We start from the raw sequence: 15,084 nt of genomic DNA, 5'->3' as shown, positions 1-15,084 counted from the left end.
TAGAGAACCTCCTATATAAAAAAAATCTTAAATTATATCTGAGAAAGTATAACAAACGGCTAGAGTCCAAAATTTGAATATGAATATTTAAGACTTAGAAACAGGGGGCGTGGCATTTTCCATATGTATTCAATCCAAAAATGCGTATATCTAAGAAACTGTTAGAGCTAAAATCTTAAAATTTTGCACGACCAACTTTGACATTCATGTAAACATTCGGTTAATCAATTGGCGGAGTAGCAATAGGGGGCGTGATATCGCCCATATGAATTAAATGCAAAAATTCGTATATCTGAGAAACTATTCGAGCTAGAATCCTCAAATTTTATAGAAATATCTTTGACATTCATGTTAACATTTGGGGAAAAATGGGCGGACTTTCAATAGGGGGCTTGACACCTCTCATATGAATTAAATACAAAGCCTGTATTTGGGAAACTAATACATAAGAGCTGCAAAAATCATTTAGCGGATAGATCAAATAAACACAGAAAACAACTGTAGATCCGGGTTTAAACCCGTGGAAATTGGCTACGAACAGTGTTGCCAATTTGAAGTTTTTCCCGTCGAATCTGACGTTTTGGAAGGTCAATTGCGGGAAAAATTGCAGTTTAGCGGAAAATTTGGAGATTTGTAACCAGCGTTTAGAAATTTCTTGCGTTTTTTCGCTATAGTCTAGTCTATAGTCTAGTCTATGGTCTAATCTTTAGTCTAGTCTATAGTCCAGTCTACAGTCTAGTCTATAGTCTAGTCTATAGTCTAGTCTATAGTCTAGTCTATAGTCTAGTCTATAGTCTAGTCTATAGTCTAGTCTATAGTCTAGTCTATAGTCTAGTATGTAGTCTAGTCTATAGTTTAGTCTATAGATTAGTCTATAGTCTAGTCTATAGTCTAGTGAATAGTCTAGTCTTTAGTCTATTGTCTAGTCTATGGTCTAGTTACTAGACTATAGACTTGTCTACAGCTTAGTTTAAAGTCTAGTATGTAGTCTAATCTATAGTATAGTCTAGTCTATAGTCCAGTTTGTAGTCCAGTCTATAGTCTAGTCTATTGTTTAGTTTAGTCTTTAGTCTAGTCTATAGTCTAGTCTATAGTCTAGTCTATAGTCTAGTCTATAGTCTAGTCTATAGTCTAGTCTATAGTCTAGTCTATAGTCTAGTCTATAGTCTAGTCTATAGTCTAGTCTATAGTCTAGTCTATAGTCTAGTCTATAGTCTAGTCTATAATCTATTCTATAGTCTAGTCTATAGTCTAGTCTATAGTCTAGTTTGTAGTCTAGTCTATAATCTATTCTATAGTCTAGTCTGTAGTCTAGTCTATAGTTTAGTCTATAGATTAGTCTATAGTCTAGTCTATAGTCTAGTGAATAGTCTAGTCTTTAGTCTATTGTCTAGTCTATGGTCTAGTTACTAGACTATAGACTTGTCTACAGCTTAGTTTAAAGTCTAGTATGTAGTCTAATCTATAGTATAGTCTAGTCTATAGTCCAGTTTGTAGTCCAGTCTATAGTCTAGTCTATTGTTTAGTTTAGTCTTTAGTCTAGTCTAGTCTATAGTCTAGTCTATAGTCTAGTCTATAGTCTAGTCTATAGTCTAGTCTATAGTCTAGTCTATAGTCTAGTCTATAGTCTAGTCTATAGTCTAGTCTATAGTCTAGTCTATAGTCTAGTCTATAGTCCAGTTTATAGTCCAGTCTATTGTCTAGTCTAGTCTTTAGTCTAGTCTATAGTCTAGTCTATAGTCTAGTCTATTGTCTATACTTGTCTATAGCTTAGTTTAAAGTCTAGTATGTAGTCTAATCTATAGTATAGTCTATGATCTAGTCTATAGTCTAGTCTATGATCTAGTCTATAGTCTAGTCTATAGTATAGTCTATAGACTAGTCTATAGTCTAGTCTATAGTCTAGTCTATAGTATAGTCTACAGGCTTTTCTATAGTCTAGTTGTAGTCCAGTCAATAGCCTAGTCTTCTATTGTCTAATCTATAATCTTATCTATAGTCTATTATATAATCTGGTCTATGCTCTAGTATATGGTCTAGTCTATTGTCTACAGTTTAGTTGAAGTCTAGTCTGTAGTTAAATCTATAGTATAGTCTATTGCCTAGTCTGTAGTCTAGTCTATAGTCTAGTCTATAATCTAGTCTATAGTCTAGTCTATGATCTAGTCTATAGTCTAGGCTATAGTCTAGTCTATAGTCTAATCTATAATTTAGTCTATAGTATGTTCTACAGTCTAGAATATAGTGTAGTATATAGTGTATTCTAGTCTGTAGCTTAGTCCATAGTCTAGTATATAGTTTTGTCTATAATATAGTCTATAGTCTAGTCTATAGTCAATATTGGCAACACATTTGTAACCAGTTATTTTTTGAACCTCGAACCTTGAACCTTGAACAGAAATAAATAGTTATTAACCCCTAAAAGTAAGTACTTCCACATTGCTCCAATATTACTTGCCTGGTTACCTGGTATGTAAAGTTTTTCCTGGGATGTTAAAACCTTTATAATTTCACCATATTTTGAAAGTTTTTTTCTAAAATCGTTAAAGTTGTCAATAAAAAAGTTTACTTCCCTTATAGTTATAAATTAAGCAAAAATTTTATTTTATTTAAATTTCTAAAACATAATTGTTATAATTTAATAACTGGTTATTATATTTTTACAAACAAAAACGACCCTTAAATAATAAATTTTCCAATAACAATTAATAATTCTATAAGAAAAACATCTGGCAGCTCAAAAACACAAAATAAATAACTAACGAACATTAATGTTTTTATTTTGTTTTTCTTTGGGAGCATTCGCTCTGTCGTTTTCAGTGAGAGAGTGTTGGTGTGAGTGTGTGTGAGAATGTGTAAACAAAAAAAATGCTATTAACCGCTATGCTTTTGGTTTGGTATGATGGTGATGTTGATGATGTTGTTGTTGTTGTGGATGGTGGTTGTTTTTATATTTAAAGAATAAACATTTTTGTTTTATTTTTTTCTTTATACATATGAAAAAGAATTTTTTTTTTTAATTTTAAATTACAACAAAAAAGTAGGAAAAATTAAACACAAAGACAATATTAGTTTTAATATTTAAGCAAAACTTAGCAGCAGCAGCAGCACACAGGCAGACAAAAACTGCTTGTGTTTGTTGTTGTTAGTGTATACAGACGAAAGAGGAAGGAGAAATAATAGCAGCAGAGCTACAACAACGCGCGCGTTTATTTTAGAGAAGAAAAAGCAAACGTAATAAAAAATAAAATATAAAAAAAAAATTATTTGTATAAAATTTTTTTTAAGAGTTTAGTTTAAAATTAAATGTTGAGCAGTAAAGACGTTTGATTTTTAATTTTGTTTTTATATATAAAAATAAAAATTTACCTCAAAAAGAGTTAAAAATTAATTAAAAAAAATACATAATTTGTTTGTTGTAAGTGTGTGTGTGTGAAAAGAAAAATATTATTTTAATTAAAATATTTAAAGAAAATATTTCAATTATCAAAAATTTAATAGGAAAAAAAGGTAAGTTTTAAAAAACAAAATTTTATTTTAAAAAAATTAAATAATTAAAATAAATTATCTTTAAAAAACAAAGTTCACTTTGTTTGATTTTTTTGTTCCCAAAAAAAACAATAATTTTTTATGAATTTTTTATCTCTCTTTTTAATTTAATATTTAATTTAATAATTTCTGTGTCTGTCTTTTTTCTTTGTAGTTGTTGTTGTAATATTAATAATAATTTCTGCTAACGTTTTAATTTATTATAAATTAACCGCAGTGTGAAAAAAAGCTTTTTTTATATTTATTATTTTTTTATATAAAAAATTTTCTTGTTATTGTTTGTTGGTCGTCTCCTCAACTACACTTTTAAAAAATTTTTTGCAAATTTTTCCTTTGATTTTAATTGCTCTCTCTTTCTGTCTCTTTAACTTACTCTCTCCCTTAAGTAATAAAAGAGCGCTTTTTTTCTTCGCCAAACATGCGCTCTTTCTCAACATGTGCTTTATTTTAAAAAAACAAAAAAAAATTATACATTTATAATTCTTTTTAATTTTTTTGTTTTTATTGTTTATAAAAAAATGTTTTAAGTGTAGTTAGCTTTAAAAGCTTTTTTCTTTTCATTCTTGCTTTCTTAATTTAATTGTTATCACTAAATTTAAAGATAATTTATTTATTTTATTTAATTTATTAACATTTTTTTCTTAATTTATTAAACAATTTCTTTTTGTTTTTAGTTTTGTTTTTTTTTTCTCTACAAAACTTCTCTATAATATTGCCACCTTTGTTGTTGTTGCTTGTAGCCTTCAACCTGGCCTATATAAACGATTTTCAACCCAAACGTGGCCGTCCGCGCGCTTTACCCCAAATGGGTGAATTCGATTTAAGTTTAATTAGCGAATTTCGCAATCGCCCTTCGTTTTATGATCGCAATTCACCGCGTTTTAAGGATAAACTTTATAATGCTCATGAATGGCAGGAAATCTCCAATAAATTGGGTTTTGATGGTAAGTTTGGAACAGACAGGTGGAATGCAATTTATCTTTAGAACTTGTGGAAAGTTTCATTCAAAATGTTGTTCTTTTTAAAAAGTTTTAACTAATTTTCTATTGACTAATCTTTAGACTTGATTATTGACTAGTCTTTATAATTGTCTATTGACTTTACTATGGACTAGTATATAGAGTAATGTTTGGACTAGTTATAGACTTGTCTCTTTACTAATCTATAATGCGGTCTATTGACTAGTCTACAGACTTGTCTATTGACTAATCTATAGACTTGTCTATTGACTAGTCTAAAGGCTTGTCTATTGACTAGTCCAAAGATGGGTCTATTGACTATTCTTAAGAATTGTCTATATCTAAATTGCATTCTAGTATAAAGACTTGTCTATTGACTAGTCTAAAGACTTGTCTATTGACTAGTCTAAATACTTGTCTATTGACTAGTCTTAAGACTTGTCTATTGATTAATCTATAGACTTGTTTATTGCCTAGTCTAAAGTCTTGTCTATTGACTAGTCTAAAGACTTGTCTGTTGACTAGTCTAAAGATTTTTCCATTTAATACTCTAAGGACTTGTCTGTTGAATAGTCTAGAGACTAGTCTAGAAACTAGTCTTGAGACTAGTCTAGAGACTTGTCTATTGACTAGTCTAGAGACTTGTCTATTGACTATTCTAAAGACTTGATTATTGATTAGAGACTTGTCTATTGACTAGTCTATAGACCTGTCTATTGATTACTGTAAATACTTGTCTATTGACTAGTATAAAGACTTGCCTATTGAGTCAAAAGACTTGTCTATTGACTAGTCTAAAGACTTTTCTATTGACTAGTTTAAAGACTTGTCTATTGACTAGTGTAAATACTTGTCTATTGAAAAGTCTAAAGACTTGTCTATTGACGAGACTAAAGACTTGACTTTTCACTAGTGCAAAGACTTGTCTATTGACTAGTCTAATGATTTGTATATTGACTAGTCTATAGACTTGTCTATTGACTAGTTTAAATACTTACCTATTTACTAGTCTAAAGTTTTGTCCATTGACTAATTAAAAGAAACACTTTAACAAAAGTCCAATATTTACTTTTTGTCACTCTCATTTTTTATTAATTCATAAATTTCACATAAGCTTTTACTATTACAGTTTTTTTTTGCCCAAAGAAAAACTATTCAAAACCCCATACAAAACTCCCCATATTAAATAATAAACATTGATATAAAACTCACCTCTAACCACAGTAGTTTTGTAATAAGGGTGAGTTTTAGCATTTTCAAAGGGGTTTATAAAAATTGTTTTGTTTATAAAATAAAACTAATAAAAAAAAATATATAGAAAAATGCACATGTTTTTGATGCGTAAAAGCTTTATAAATAATGAAATAAAAAAATACTAGAAAGAAAAAATAGTGAAAAAACAACAACAACATTTGAATGAAAACTAAACACATGTTTTTGAAAAACAACATTTAAAAACTACCACCTCTAAGGGGACAATAACTCCTTCTTATACATTGCTGAACTTGTATTTTAAACCACCTGTCACTTGGGGTTCTTTTTACAGTTTCCATTTTAAAAGATCGTATTTTACAATTACGAAATCGTTATAATTTGGAAAAACGACGCCTAGAACAGTTGCGAGAAGAAAATCCCTTTAAATCTCATGAATCACCTTGGCCTCTTTATGAGCATTTACATTTTCTTTCGGATCATATAAGAGCAAGAAGATCATATAAGAAAATGATGCCTTTAAATGGTAGTGGTCAATTTGGTGCTGGTCCCGATTTAAGTAATTCATCTAATGGCACATTACATCAAGCGGTCGGCACGGGAACAGTGGCAGCCGGGGGAGGAGCATTTCCAAATGGTTTGCTAACCGTTAAAATGGAAGATGGTTCAGAGGAAACAGATGCTGAAACGTAAAGTTTATTTTTTCACAATTTTTAAATCATGATATTAAAAGTTTTGTTTTTGCTTTTTAGGGAAAGTCAAAATAATGATTCCGAGATAAATGCATTTGAAACATCGGGTTTAATGTAAGTATTTTTTTGGAAATTATAAAAAAGCAAAACAATTTGGTTGAAAATTTAAAACTTTTAAAGGAAAATAAGCTTTTAAATGAATTAATTTTTCCAAAGAATTGAGTTTGGAACACAGATTTCTGGTTAAAATTAAAATTTAGGAAAATTGCTAAATAAGTTTGAATTTCTTGACAAAAAAGTAGTGAAAATACTACAAAAATTAGTATTTTTACAAAAATTTTAACAGGAATGTACTTTTTACATGAAAGAGATAACAAATTTGATTTAAATTTTCAATTTTAAAATAGTAGTAGAAATACTACCTTTTTAAAAAAGTATTCATTTCCAATATTTTAGGTATGAAATATGTTTGCTTAAAAAATTTCCTATTTAAGAAAATTAGTTTTTTTTAATTATTGTAAAAAAGTAGTAAAATATCTACTACTTTTTTCTAAAAAGTAGTATTTTCATGAAAATTTTAAGAGAAATGTATTTTTTATAAGAAATATATAACAAATCTGGTTTAATTTTCCAAATTTAAAATAGTAGTAGAAATACTACTTTTTAAGAAAGTATTGATTTACGAATTTTTAAGCATGTTATACGATTATTTAAAAATTTCCTATTTAAGCAAAATTGTTTTTTTTTTTAATTATTGTAAAAAAGTAGTGAAATATCTACTACTTTTTTCTAAAAAGCAGTATTTTCATGAAAATTTTAACAGGAATGTATTTTTTACAAGAAATACATAACAAATCTGGTTTAATTTTCCAAATTTAAAATAGTAGTAGAAATACTACTTTTTAAAAAAGTATGAATTTGTAATTATTAAGGCATGAAATATGATTATTTATAAAATTCCCTATAAAAGGGAAATAGTTTTTTTAAATTATTGTAAAAAAGTACTGAAATATCTACTACTTTTTTCTAAAAAGTAGTATTTTCATAAAAATTTTTACAGGAATGTATTTATATAGGAAATAGTTAACAAATCTTTAGCTTTAATTTTTCAATTTTAAAATAGTAGTAGAAATACTACTTTTTTAAAGAAGTCTTGATTTAGGAATTTTTAAGCATGTTATATGTTTATTTAAAAAGTTTCCTATTAAAGAAAAATATTTTCTTAAAATTTTTGTAAAAAAGTGGTGAAATTTTTGGTACTTTTTTAGAAAAAGTAGTATTTTTATAAAAATTTTAAAAGGAATATATTCTATTTGTGAAAAGGATTTGAAATTTGTATATATTTTCCAATTTTAAAATAGTAGTAGAAATACTACTTTTTGAAAAAATGTACTGAATTTATAATTTTTATGTATGAAATATGATTCATTAAAAAAATTCCTATAAAAGAAAAATATTTTCTATAAATTTTTGTAAAATAGTAAAGAAACTTATACTACTATTTTACAAAAAGTAGTATTTTCTTAAAAATTTTTAACGGGCATAATTTGTATACGTGCACAAGATTTGAAATTTGAGTTTATATTCAAATTATAAAATAGTAGTAGAAATACTAATTTTTTGAAAAAGGTATTATTTTTGTGAAATTTTCTAGATTTATAACTCTATTACGATATTGCGTTCAAATATTTGCAATTTTAAAAAGAAATGCGACAATTTTTTTTTTTAATTTTGTTACTTGTTTCTGGAAAAGTTTAAAAAAAAATAAAAATCGAAAAATTGTTTTGCTCCTTTTTTAAAATTAAAAGAAATTTTACTAACATTTCTAAAATCTTTAATAAAACACAGTACGGACACACATTCCTCAACACTACAGCTGCAACAACAACAACTGCAACATTCTCAACTTAGACTACTGCAGCAGCAACAACAACAACAGACGCAACAGCAGCAACAACAACATCATCCCACTATTAGTATACGTCGTTTAGATACATTACGTTCAGATTATGCCGATTCCTCATCATCGATGTATCATAAACAAAAACAACAACAACATTTCCCACAACAACAACGTAATCATCTAACATCCTTTAATCAATCCTCCGTACAAAATGATGATGATTCCGCAGTATCCACAGCACCTTCACCCCCTAAACAGGCGCGTTTAAATGCCCGAGAATTAAAATATAATGCCTTTGGTAATTTTATATCATCTTCACTGCAAGATCTACCACCCAGTACAGCTTTAGAATTGGTGGAAAAATTTACCTCCGATATTGTTAAAGTATTAATGGCAAATGCCGAACAAGAACAACACTGCAATGATTTTGAATGAAATCTCTTAACATTTTTCAATTCAATTTCCAAAAAAGGAGGTATAAAGTAAAAAAAGAGAAAGTATAACTTGAAACTTAACCTTTAACCCTATTTAATGTATATTACATTCTACTATATATTCTATGTACTTTTAACTATTTAGTTGTATTTATTGATTAAAACAAACTTGAAAGCATTATATACTTACTTATACATATATAACAAATTATATAAACGTATTTATGTAAAAAAACTTTAAAAATGTTCTTTGTATTTTTTATATAAATTTGTGTCCAGAAAAACAATGTCTTTTTAATGTGAATTTTTGATTTTTCTTTTGTTTTTTGAATTACTTTTTTACAAAAAAAAGCTTTTAAAGCTTTTTGGTAATACATTTTTGTTAAATAAAAAAATATTAAAAATTAAATTTTAAATAAATAAGCAAAATTTTTAAACAAAAAACACAAGATCTAAAGGTGTTATTAAAGGGAATAAAAAGGTTTTAAAATAAGCTTTTTAAAGCTTTAAAAAACTTTACAAAATCTAATGTAAATTTGAATGCAAATCAGATCAGCAAGAGTACAGGAGTACAGTTTTTAGTATATTTTTTGATATTTCTTGTGTAAATGTCAAAAAGATTCAGAAAAGAGATGGATTTGTCTTAAGAAAGGGACAGAGAGAAGCTTTTAATAGGGATTTTATAACAAAAAAAAAGCTTTAGAAAGTTAAATGCAAAGCACTAAAATCTACTAAATATTCTTAAATATTTATAAAACCCTTAAAAGACTGACTTATTTTGACATTAGGAAATAGTAGTAGAAATACTACTTTTTAAAAAAAGCAATGAATTTATAATTTATAGCCATAAACTAGGTTATTGACAATATTTCTTATAAAAGAAAAATATTTTCTATAAATTTTTAGAAAAAAAGTAGTAAAATCTTTAGTAGTTTTTTACAAAAAGCTATATTTTTATAAAAATTTTACCGAGAATGTATTTTTTACATAAAATAGATAACAAAACAAAATTTTATTTTCCAATTTAAAAATAGTAGTAGAAATACTACTATTTCAAAAAAGCATTAAATTCATAATTTTTATGCATTAAATATGATTATTGAAAAAATTTCCCATAAAAAGAAAATATTTTTCATATAATTTTTGTAACAAAGTAGTAAATTTTATACTACTTTTTTACAAAAAGTAGTAAATTCTTAAAAATTTTAAAGGGAATATATTTTATAATTGAAATAGTTTACAAATCTGCATTTATTTTCTAATTTTCAAATAGTAGCAGAAATACTACTTTTTTTAAAAAAGTATTAAATTTATAATTTTTATGCATAAAATATGATTATTGAACAAATTTCCTACGAAAATAAAATATTTGCCATAAAATTTTATAAAAAGGTAGTGAAACATTTAGTACCTTTTTTACCAAAAGTAGTATATTTTTACAAAATTTTAGCTGGAATATACTAAATACATGAAATAGATTTAAAATCTAAATTTATTTTGCAATTTTTTGAATTTTTGAAATATACTTTTTCAAAAAAGTATACAATTTATAAGTTTTATGCCTGGAATATGATTATCTAAAACATTCCCTACAAAAGGAAAATATGTTCTTTATATTTTTGTAAAAAGGTAGTCAAATTTATACTACTTTTTAACAAAACGTTGTAAATTTTTACAAATTTTAGTCAGAATATATTATAAACATGAAATAGGTCACAAATCTGTGTTTATTTCTCAATTTTAAAACAGTAGTAGAAATACTACTTTTTCCAAAAAGTATAAAATTCATAATTTTTATGCATATAAAGTGATTATTAAACAAATTTCTCACAAAAGAAAAATATTTTCCATATGATTTTTGTAAAAAAGTAGTGAAATGTATACTATTTTTTTACAGAAAGTAGTAAATTCCTAAAAATTTTGGTGGAAATATTTTGTAAACTTGAAATAGTTTACAAATCTAAATTTATTTTCCAATTTTAAAATAGTAGTAGAAATAGTACTTTTTCAGAAAAATATTAAATTGAATAACAACATCAAAACTTTGCTTTCTTGGTTAAAAAAAACTCATACTCCTTATCGACCATAATTTGTTTATTAATTTCCTGAAAAAGTTCATATTAGTTAAAAAAAAGAAAACCCGAGTTAAATACCTTAATTACCTTGTTGCACTTGCAGCAGAGTAAGTATTAAGTATTGAATTGGCTGCAGTAAGTAAGTAGTAGCACCATTAAATGATGCATGACATGTTTCATTATTTTTACTTTGGTTGTTTTTCTCTTTTTGCTCAAGAATTTATTCTTGTGGTTAATTTTTTATTCTCCTGTAAAGTTGTTAATGATCATCCAACACATTTTACGACATTATGTCAGTCAGGTTTTGGCGTAAGAAACTGCAGAAAAAGTAATTTATACAGCAAATTATTATTTTTTATGTAAAATTTAAAGGAGCAGTATGGAGTTGAAGCAGGTAACACCTTACCTCGTACATGAGTAATTCTATCCATTTGAGTTATTCTAACTGTAGTTTTATAATAACTTATTGGGAGATTTTTTGTAAACGCATATAAAAATTTACTAATCAGGCATGGCCAATTTAGTACTATTTTAGTACTTTTTCATATCAAAAGATACCGGGGAACACCCACGGCATTTTTGGTACTTTTTAAACTTATAAACTTTTGGCTTATACTCCGTTTAGTAGTCAATAGACAAACTTGTGGTCTTGTCTATAATCTAGTCTATAACATAGACCATAGTCAAGTCTAGCCTATAGTCTAGTGTATAGTCTAGTCTATAGTCCAGTCTATAGTCTAGTCTACAGTCTAGTCTATAGTCTATTCTATAGTCTAGTCTATAGATTGGTCTATAGACTAGTCTATATTCTAGTCTATATACTAGTCTATAGTCTAGTATAGAGTATATAGACTAGTCTCTAGTCTAGTCTATAGTCTAGTCTATATTCTAGTCTATAGTCTAGTCTACAGTCTAGTCTATAGTCTAGTCTATATTCTAGTCTACAGTCTAGTCTATAGTCTAGTCTATAGTCTAGTCTAAAGTCAAGTCTATAGTCCAGTCTATAGTCTAGTCTATAGTCTATTCTATAGTCTATTCTATAGTCTAGTCTATAGATTGGTCTATAGACTAGTCTATATTCTAGTCTATAGTCTAGTCTATAGTCTAGTCTATAGTCTAGTCTATAGTCTAGTCTATAGTCTAGTCTATAGTCTAGTCTATAGTCACGTCTATAGTCTAGTCTATAGTCTAGTCTATAGTCTAGTCTATAGTCAAGTCTATAGTCTAGTCTATAGTCTAGTCTATAGTCTAGTCTATAGTCTAGTCTATAGTCTAGTCTATAGTCTAGTCTATAGTCTAGTCTATAGTCCAGTCTATAGTCTAGTCTATAGTCAAGTCTATAGTCTAGTCTATAATATGGTCTATAGTCTAGTCTACAGTCTAGTCTATAGTCTAGTCTATAGTCTAGTCTATAGTCTAGTCTATAGTCTAGTCTATAGTCTAGTCTATAGTCTAGTCTATAGTCTAGTCTATAGTCTAGTCTATAGTCTAGTCTATAGTCTAGTCTATAGTCTAGTCTATAGTCTAGTCTATAGTCTAGTCTATAGTCTAGTCTATAGTCTAGTCTATAGTCTAGTCTATAGTCTAGTCTATAGTCTAGTCTATAGTCTAGTCTATAGTCTAGTCTATAGTCTAGTCTATAGTCTAGTCTATAGTCTAGTCTATAGTCTAGTCTATAGTCTAGTCTATAGTCTAGTCTATAGTCTAGTCTATAGTCTAGTCTATAGTCTAGTCTATAGTCTAGTCTATAGTCTAGTCTATAGTCTAGTCTATAGTCTAGTCTATAGTCTAGTCTATAGTCTAGTCTATAGTCTAGTCTATATCTAGTCTATAGTCTAGTCTATAGTCTAGTCTATAGTCTAGTCTATAGTCTAGTCTATAGTCTAGTCTATAGTCTAGTTATAGTCTAGTCTATAGTGTAGTCTATAGTGTAGTCTATAGTCTAGTCTATAGTCTAGTCTATAGTCTAGTCTATAGTCTAGTCTATAGTCTAGTCTATAGTCTAGTCTATAGTCTAGTCTATAGTCTAGTCTATAGTCTAGTCTATAGTCTAGTCTATAGTCTAGTCTATAGTCTTGTCTATAGTCTAGTCTATAGTCTAGTCCTATAGTCTAGTCTATAGTCTAGTCTATAGTCTAGTCTATAGTCTAGTCTATAGTCTAGTATATAGTCTAGACTATAGTCTAGTCTATAGTCTAGACTATAGTACAGTCTATAGTCCAGTCTATAGTCTAGTCTATAGACTAGTCTATAGACTAGTCTATATTCTATTCTATAGTCTAGTCTATATTCTAGTCTATATTCTATTCTATAGTCTAGTCTATATTCTAGTCTATAGTCTAGTCTATAGTCTAGTATATAGTCTAGTCTATAGCCTAGTCTATAGTCCAGTCTATAGTCTAGTCTAAAGCATAGTCTATAGTCCAGTCTATAGACTAGGCTATAGTCCAGCCTATAGTCTAGTCTACAGTATATTCTATAGTCTAGTCTATAATCTTGTATATTGTCTAGTCTATAGTCTAGTCTATAGTCTAGTCTATAGTCTAGTCTATAGTCTAGTCTATAGCCTAGTGTATAATCTAGTCTACTGTCTAGTCTATAGCCTAGTCTATACCCTAGTTTATATCCTAGTTTATAGGCTAGTCTATAGTCTATAGCCCAGTCTAAAGTCTAGTCTATAGTCCAGTCTGTAGTCTATAGTATATTCTATAGTCTAGTCTAAAGTCTAGTCTATAGTCCAGTCTATAGTCTAGACTATAGTCTAGTCTATAGTATAATCTAGTCGATAGTCGAGATTCTAGTAGCCGGGATTTTGAATGGACCTAGGTTTCATCAAAATTCCCGAAATTCTTTTACTTTGAACAATTTGTTCTGTTATGTCGGGATCTTAAGGACGAGGAAAGCTGCAGTTTATCTGTTAAGACTTTAATCTATGCTGAATCCGAAAATGGTTTCAGAATTGAGCTAGGTCCAATATTTCATAAAAAATTCAGCACAAAAAGTTTGAACCAACTATCCCACGAAATCTCATTTCACCTCAACGGTTTTTGTCTTGGATAGCAAAATTTTCATGAAATATTGGTCTCAGGTCCACTATGAGTTCATTTTCGGATTCAGCTTAAGTACTTCAATGTCAAATTTTTTACTAATTACAGGTAAATTTAGTTGATTGGCCGCACGAAGTGGCCCATTGAGTAGCAGCTTTGATTTTAACAAACCTTAAAATTCTTCAATCGATCGTTAGAAATTCTACAATGTTCAAGATCTATTAAGGCGTTCATTTTACTATAAAGTCTACAAATACATGTGAAATTAAAATATTTTTATTAATTTTTCATTTTCTTCTATTTTCAGAACAATTTTTGGCGATTTTTTTAATGGTAAGTTAATATTTTCTTAATAATTTTCAGTGTCAGTGTTTGTTTTATATTATGTGTTTTGTGTACTAATTGTGTTCAGTGTAAATAATTAACTATTTTTCTAATTCCCTTTTCGCGTATACAAGTCATATTACGTAGGTTGTGCCTAGTGCTTTATTGTTATTTATATTTCACTTCAAATTGCACTAGTCCCGGCCTGCAAGATGTTGACAAGATCAACTAACATTTTAATTGCAAATTTTTAATTAGAACTTTTTATAAAATTTTAATTTTAAGATTAACTTTAGTTGATAATTAAGTAAATATATACATATTGGTAAATCTGATATAACGGTTTATACCCGTATTTTATTTGTTCGGAATATTAATTTCGTAACGTTACGTTAACATTTCTGTAGAATTGTTAATCATCTGTAAGTATTGATATTTCTAACAGTTATAATAAAATAAAAAAACTAAACTAAAAACTAATGTTTTATTAAAAATAAATGTTTAAAAAGGTCGAAACCCAGAGACCAAAGAATGAGCTGGACTCAGAATTACTCCATTACATGAGTTTTTCAAGATATCGTCTGCAAAAGGACACGATATCTCGAAAACAATTCTTAACGTTTTTTAATTACAAAGTGAAAGCGAGAAATCTAATACAATTTAGATTAATTTGATATCAAAACGCGTTAATATGTACCCTGGTTACAAATTTGCTTCAACTACTTTCCCGAATCTAAACTCGGCTGTACAGTTGTTGTTTCTTTTACTTAAATCCACTTACGTATGCTTTTAATTTAGAAAAATATGCAAATAGAACTACTTTGGACTCATAAACAACAATCTTGGAACTAATTTTACTATCATTACTTCTTGAATCCGTTCTAGGCAT

General features: G+C 27.7%; 1 protein-coding gene across 3 annotated transcripts in view; it reads left to right on the top strand.

The window, feature by feature from the left end:
- Positions 1–8,984, top strand: part of LOC119600559 (myb-like protein P) — a 28,577-nt gene extending 19,593 nt beyond the window's left edge. Inside the window, exons 1-5 of one of the 3 annotated variants that reach the window (XM_037950868.1) lie at positions 3,294–3,510; positions 4,224–4,493; positions 6,055–6,409; positions 6,473–6,526; positions 8,261–8,984. In XM_037950868.1, the coding sequence (XP_037806796.1) occupies positions 4,355–4,493; positions 6,055–6,409; positions 6,473–6,526; positions 8,261–8,750 (1,038 nt within the window). In that variant the 5' untranslated portion in view covers positions 3,294–3,510; positions 4,224–4,354 and the 3' untranslated portion in view covers positions 8,751–8,984. Of the gene's footprint in view, positions 1–3,293; positions 3,511–4,223; positions 4,494–6,054; positions 6,410–6,472; positions 6,527–8,260 lie in introns of those variants that run through there. The other 2 variants (XM_037950869.1, XM_037950867.1) reach the window with 2 other exon arrangements.
- The last annotated feature ends 6,100 nt before the right edge of the window (positions 8,985–15,084 follow it).

This window comes from Lucilia sericata, unplaced genomic scaffold (genome assembly GCF_015586225.1).
Source record: "Lucilia sericata isolate MDLA Ls3-8-SP2 unplaced genomic scaffold, ASM1558622v1 Contig000116F_arrow, whole genome shotgun sequence".
Lineage (NCBI taxonomy): Eukaryota > Metazoa > Arthropoda > Insecta > Diptera > Calliphoridae > Lucilia > Lucilia sericata.
This window is presented reverse-complemented; position numbering and strand designations above follow the sequence as displayed.